The sequence below is a fragment of the Syngnathus typhle genome, linkage group LG5 (genome assembly GCF_033458585.1).
Source record: "Syngnathus typhle isolate RoL2023-S1 ecotype Sweden linkage group LG5, RoL_Styp_1.0, whole genome shotgun sequence".
In the NCBI taxonomy this organism is placed as follows: Eukaryota; Metazoa; Chordata; class Actinopteri; order Syngnathiformes; family Syngnathidae; genus Syngnathus; species Syngnathus typhle.
In genome coordinates this window covers 6,653,560-6,660,404 of record NC_083742.1, presented here as the reverse complement: position 1 = coordinate 6,660,404, position 6,845 = coordinate 6,653,560, and the positions used below count along the sequence as shown (strand labels likewise).

General features: G+C 42.8%; 1 protein-coding gene across 1 annotated transcript in view; it reads right to left on the bottom strand.

The window, feature by feature from the left end:
- Nucleotides 1–65: 65 nt before the first annotated feature.
- LOC133153878 (citron rho-interacting kinase) overlaps nucleotides 66–6,845 on the bottom strand; it is a 31,742-nt gene continuing 24,962 nt past the window's right edge. The window contains exons 29-39 of the mRNA XM_061278102.1: nucleotides 5,844–5,924; nucleotides 5,616–5,751; nucleotides 5,381–5,520; nucleotides 5,216–5,308; nucleotides 4,780–4,888; nucleotides 3,592–3,720; nucleotides 3,231–3,311; nucleotides 3,075–3,153; nucleotides 2,828–3,001; nucleotides 1,396–1,684; nucleotides 66–868 (exon numbers count right to left, since the gene is read on the bottom strand). Of these exons, the coding sequence (XP_061134086.1) occupies nucleotides 845–868; nucleotides 1,396–1,684; nucleotides 2,828–3,001; nucleotides 3,075–3,153; nucleotides 3,231–3,311; nucleotides 3,592–3,720; nucleotides 4,780–4,888; nucleotides 5,216–5,308; nucleotides 5,381–5,520; nucleotides 5,616–5,751; nucleotides 5,844–5,924 (1,335 nt within the window). The 3' untranslated portion in view covers nucleotides 66–844. The remainder of the gene's footprint in view (nucleotides 869–1,395; nucleotides 1,685–2,827; nucleotides 3,002–3,074; nucleotides 3,154–3,230; nucleotides 3,312–3,591; nucleotides 3,721–4,779; nucleotides 4,889–5,215; nucleotides 5,309–5,380; nucleotides 5,521–5,615; nucleotides 5,752–5,843; nucleotides 5,925–6,845) is intronic.

Here is a 6,845-nt window from a genome sequence, read left to right as displayed (position 1 = left end):
GTGTGTGTGCATGCATGTGACCTGCTCTGAAAAGATACAAGGGAGAAAGCAGGCTTCAATCCTGTTTTAATATCTTCTGCAGATATCTAAAAATCAGAAAAATCTTCTGTTAGCGTTAACATTGAAGTGTAATTATTGAACGCGAGTTTGACAGAAAGTAAGCAAGAGAAAGAATTAAACTGCTCTAAATACCGCATGCCATGCTCACTGATGAGGAAGTCGAACGGGCACAAAAGAAACACCTTTGACAGCCACTGCAGGTCACTTCACACACACGGAATGCTGTAGACCAACAAGAGCAAGATGAGGCAGCACTCTGAGCTTTTGAAGAAACACAAGGCAACATTGTTCTCAATGAAGCACTTCTATACGCAATGGGTGTACAGTATATCAAAGGAGATACAGACAAGAAACAGGACCTCACGTTTGGTGTGGAAAACAAAAGTTTTTCTTACATCCTGTTCAAGTCCAACTGATATGCAAATTGCTTCAACTTGTCCCTCACTACCGTGAATTCAAGACAATAATATGGCGTGAGGCTCCCTGCAACTTCTATAGAAATTCTCTTTTTACAAAAAAATAGACATGGCTTTGCTGGCCGACTTTTCCCTTTATAAAAACTCACAACGTTATTTACATGTACGCCGGTGATCTGTCATAAAATAGATGCACGACGCGGTTTCCCTGCCACCGATTCCACTGTGGGATACGCTTCCCCCAAAAAAGCACGTTTCGGCTTTGTGCTGTCAAATTGAAGGTGTGTGACTGTTACAGGCAAGATGGCCGTTTGTCAGTCAAGTGCGAGTCACTGGCCTGTTCAAAAGGAGCGCCGATGAACTCTCTCTCACACAGACGACTGGTCCCACACCTGCAAGACAAATGACAGACAACCTTAAAGATGAGAAATTACGGTGAGAGGAATGTTTTCATTTGAGAGGCTACTTATGCTGTATACTGTGCTTGTGTTTTAACAGTATTTTTTTTTATCATAGCTTCTGTTATTTATATTTCATTTTGGCGTTTGTTTTGTCAATAAGTTTTTATTCCTTTTTAGAGTGGGTTTGTTTGTCTTATTAGTTTTTTTCCCCAAAGGCGCGTCATGTCGTTTAGTATTAGTTATTTGAATATGGAATATTCTCTGTAGGTAGTTTTTGGAATGTAACTTGTAGTTTCAATTATCATTCTTTAAAAAAAAAAAAATCTTGTTTTTACTTCATGAACAAAAATATGTTTTCGATTTAAATTTCATTTGTCATTAGTTGTCATTCACCTCGTGTGAAATTGTCTGCGATGCTTCAATTGGAATGAAAATCAATTGCTATTTCATGTGCTGGTTTAAATGACCCTTATCATGCAAGAAGAACATGTATGTTGGTCCGACAATATCAACACTACCTTGTTAACAGGAGCCAGCTGTGTGCGCACAGAGCCGGCAACGAGTCGATTGTTGTCCCCGAATCGTCCGGGAGATCTCTCCCTGCGGCTGTCCAGCACCCTGCCGGGTGACTTCTCCCTGTCCAAGGGGCGTGCCGGAGACTTGTCCCGCCGGAACTCGGTGCGCCCTTCCCGATAGCGGTGAGGGGTGCTCGGCTCTCGATGCAAACCGTCATGGCTGCCGGGGCCCGAGGTCAAGCGCTTGGTGATGTGCTCCGAATAGGTGGGAGGGCCTCGCTTGCTGGGACTCCTGGAAAAGCAAAGCCAAGGCCAAGCAGGAGTCATCTTGTTGAATACAAAAGTCATTTAGTGGAGGGGGGTTATAATACGGTTGCTTAGTGACTGCAAAAAAAAATAGCCAATGAAAGCGTGGGCCCAGATTTCTTTAGATTCACTTTTCTGCAATGCAGACCTGTGAATCTCCTCACTCATGCAGCTCACTGAATTAATCGCAACTGGACTGTAGCAATTGTCATCAGGTGATTCGTAATCTGCACAAAATTCAAAGCTACATTAAATGTTTCATGACTGTATAGTCCAGTTTATGAGCAGCAGATGACAGCAGAGGTCTGTCAAAACCAAACTTGCGCTTACTTTCAACTTAAGCTTCTCCCTACACCATTTGAAGGCTCAAACTTGAAAGGGGACATATTACGTAATTTGCTCATACACACATAGTTGAATCTCTGACGAGCCTGCCCACCTTTCAAGTGTAAAATTGAAGAGCAAGTCGCTCTAGCACAGCGCTTACACACGATTATTGCGTAGCTACAAGACATGCTAATTTATATAACAGCAGGATTCAGAGCCACTTGTCAAGCAATATCCAGACTCCAATTGTGTTTAAATAAGTCACTAGTGGCTTTGTGCAAGAGTATTGCGACATTAAGAGCTGCTTAGCTTCTGAGAAGCAACACATACACGATTGCTACGTATGTGAAGTGGGTGGCGTGGGAGCGTATTCATGTTTGGCGATGTCTCCTGCACCACCTGCAGCAATTGGCAATTCAAGTCAGCTTCGTGGTGCCGACTTCATGTGGGAAATTCCAATCTATGCTGTCTTCAGAGAGGGGAGTGAGTTCACGTGTGCGTTAGAGTCAGTTTTCTTAATTCAGGGCTCCACGTGCAGCCACTCCAAGACCTGCTCCTAGTTGTCATGGTAACGGAATCCATACGGCCATTGGCACAGAAGTACAAGGTGGATGGGGGTGGAGGGCCGGCTCACTTGCATAAGACAGGCCATCCTGCTTCAACGGTTTAAGTTCAGCTAGACAAAAAAATAGTTTGTAAAATACGGGATCATTCTTGGGGTGTTTTGTGTCTCACACACAGATGTGAGTACATGGTGACTTGCCAGGGCAAAATGTCACTAGACAAGTGAGGAGGGGCTGACCCTCTGCTGGAGCCGGTCCTCTGCAGCTCTCCCGATTCTCGGATCAGGCTGCCTTTACAGCAGATGACCCGCAGCTTGTTCTGGTAAGACGAAGCCAGATAAATGGCCCCGGATGAGATGGCTGGGCCCAGATAGCGAGGGCTGGGGATGTCCAGGTGGGCCAGCACCGAAGGACTGAAAACACAACAGTGTGACAAATGAAGGTCCGACATGAATTTTCAAGTCCTTGAACATCGGCGAGGCTCACCCCAAAGCAGCGGGACCCTGAACCTCGATCACGTCCAGTGAGTTGAAGTAGGTGACAAAAAGGTAGGGCTCTCTGTAGGCTGCGCCACAAGACACACACAATTGGAGGTTTTGCGGAAGATAATAATAATAATGCAGCTTCAGAAAGCATACTCACCAAAGGACAAAGGCAGGCGACTCCACTTGATGTCCTCGGTGCGGCTTCTTCGTCCATACGTGTCCACAAACACACCAAACTCTGCAAGACGAAGACAGGCCAGAATGTCCACTCAAGAGTTTAGTGGAAAGTCACGTCCAATCGCAGCTATGATTTCATGATGACATTGGCAGTGGTTGAAGTGTGTCGTGACCACTTATTCAATCTTCCGTACTTTGTAGAGTATTTCTAGTTGTTCCGTTTATTTAGTTTGTGCAAGGTGTCAGTTATTAATTGGTAGGGCTCATTGTCCCACAAAAAAGAAAACCAGATTTAATGTATGTTTGTGTTCCCATTGGAGCTCAATGCTTTCTCTACCCACCGTGAAAACACAGCAGGTACTCCTCCTTCTGCATGCTGCTGGCCACTTGCATGATGGCAATGGGGAAGCTGTGGGATGAGGCAGCAAACACGGCGGAGGCCAACGACATGTCGTTCTTGTCCAGGAACTCTGCGCCAGACCAAACACAGGACATGGCCTACAAAAGATGTCTACTTCTCTCAATATTACATATTGTTTTTAAGATTCATGAATATTGAATCATTCAAATAGAATTGAGCTTAGTCTTGTGATTTAATTCATAGACCGCACTGTAAGCGATACACCAAAACAAATGTAATAAAAGGCCTACGTAGTATTTCAGATCATTAAACAAGGGCAGCAAGGCAGTCGCCATTCAAATCTCATTTAAGGGGCTTCTTGTGTGGTGTAGCTTGGACATACTGGTTTCCTTGGTGACGGCAGAGTGGCCAAAAGACGGGCCTGTTTTAACTCGTATTTTGACAATAAAGGCCATTAGCCAATAAACGTTGCTTTCTCCGTCATCTACTGTGCTCCCAAAGGAAAAGGACTGGCAGCCCAACTGCTTGAGCAGGAAGCCCACATTTCAAGAAAAAAAATGCAATTTAAGTGGTTTTGTTTTTCTTGAATTCTTTGTTCAATTGCCTCAATCATCTATAACAGCGTAATATAAAAAAATTAATAAATCTCGGCATTTAACTATAGATGTATAGTATTTACATGAAGCATATCATACGTTTATGTTGGGAAAATGAACCATTAAAACCTCATAATGAATATTAAATCAGAGCTGTTGGAAACAATTCCCCCTGTTGTAAAATGCACCATATAAATAAAGTTGCATTGTATTGGAATGGATTTGATAAAAAAAAAAAAACATCAGTGATGGGGCATTGTATTTTTCTATGTTGTAAAAGTGATCATTTGAAAATCTTCAGAGATTTAAGATTCATGAGATTATTGTGAGAAATAACATGATCAGGGTTTCCAAATAAATGCATATACTTAATTTTCAATAGTAATACATTAAGGTAAATTAAGGAAATTATTTTAGAAGTTCATATCCAACTGGCAGCCTTTTGCATTATTTAGTAGCGAAGCAGTAACTCTGTTTCAAAAAGTGAGCCCAGTTTGGAGCGTTTTAAAATGAGGTTAATCAATTACAATTGAAATGCAAGCAACCTAAGAAAGAATTCCTGATGAGCACACCTTCAAGTACAAACTGCTTCATCTCAATCTCGTAGAACTTGTTGGTGCCAAGAATGATGCTGTAGCTTGTCAGGTGAATGCAGCTGCAAGGCTCCAGAGTTTCAATTTCCTGTGGATTGAAGATATTTTGGGGGGAGGTTAAACGACATCATTTTACAGTTGCATGATGAGAACAATATCAGAGATCTCCTCTAGAATATAGTCAGTTCTCTGTGAAATCATAGAGTGAGTGCTGAGGCAGGTTAGGTAACTTCAGCCAGCAGTTCTGAGTTAGGGAGGGCTGCGCTGCTGTGGGAATGGTCAGTGCCGACCAACATCATGGCAGATCAAATTGGCTCTTTTTGTTCCTTTTAAATTTGCCATGCTAGATGCGCACTTGGATCTCAACATGCTTTGTGAAGTAAGTGCTTGGAGGACTGAAGTGGTCACACATCACCTTGCGAATGCAGTATTTGCTGAGATTATCATTATAACGTAGGATGGTAATCTTGTTTGGCATTGCAGCACAAATGCAGGAGCCATTGTCTATCTGTGAAGACAACACAAACACAAGTATGTCTTCAACTTGTCCAGTCACTTTTCTCCAACTTATCCAACTTACTCTGCCGGCAGCAAATAGATGGCATCCTTTCACCGTCTCAAAAATGTATGGAGTCAGTTCGGACTGGCTGGGCAGGTGACATTGAGTCAAAGACTGCTTCACTCGCTTGATCTCCACCAAGCACAAGGCCCTCTCTTCCCCTGCAGCACACACCTCGGTGTCACGCGCCAACTGATGATAAATGCATCTGCTTCTCACTAGTCCATACAGGTGTTAGCAGAGGAGCAGTTCTCACCAACAATCATCAGCAGTTTCTCCATCTCCTTGATGATATGGATCTGAAAGACGGATCCAAGGCCAGGAATGTGAGCCAAGGAGTTCTTGATCACATTGAGGGCATACAGACCTTCCTCAGAGCCCACCAGGACTACCTGCAAGCGCAATCAAGAGCATACCATCACCATGGGAAGTTTTAATACACAACATGTGACCATATGATGGAAATGTGAGACAATTATTGGACCTGATCAGTGAGTGGAAGTGTGCAGTTGATATCAAGCCTGTCGTCTCCTTCCAGCTTCAGGAGAGAGTTTCCTAGGAGCTTCTAAAATCAAGAAGACATTCACGGTCAACAAGGTCACTCGTCCAATATGAGGTCAGGGAGGCACAAAGGAAAGAATGCGATGCCTGCAGTTTCTCTTCCATAGATTTTAATGTTCGCACTGTACATATCTCGGCTGGATACAAGATTTCAGAGTTCCTGCTTTCAAAACTGCTTTGAAAAAAATAAATAGAAATGCTCAAGTTTTTTTTCTCTCCTCATCGTTCAAGGGTCAAGAATATCGCGGGAGCTACATTTGATAGTCAACCAGCATTGGAAAAAAAATCACATCAATCAAAGAGAGACGCACACAATGAGGCTGTCATTGTTGACAGTGTTGATAGCAGTAGAACTCTTTTTAGCCTATTTCTTTGGCATTGTGACAAGTTGTTATTGATGCTCATGGAAATATAACAAAAGCAACAAAAGTAGTTAACAAGGAAAAACCAACACAAGGATCGGAACTACATTTACTGAACAAGATCTATTCTTCTTAGTTTTAATATAATGCATTGTTGCCTCCATTTAAAATGTGATCTAACTGTGTATAGGCTACATCTCACTCACACACACGCACACACATATCACTGTGACAAAATGTGATCAAAAACATGCAACGGGAGAGTGTAGGGAGTGAAATTCTGGTAACTTCCCAACTCAAGGGCACCTTTTTATTTAGATGAAATCAAAACTTTTGCACTTTTTCACAAGTAATGATAGTGCTGTAGTAAACGTGAGGGGGGTGGGAGTGGGGGTGGGTGAGCAAGCTGGTAAACCATCGTGAGCTCAGAAAGGAAAGGGAAGGAAGTGGAAAGTCAGGAAGTCTTATGTCTGTACTTTTTTTACCTGGACCAAAGGTGATAGAAGCATTTGTCTTTTGGACACAGCAGCCTATGTATGCAAAGATACTCAATGAAATGAGCA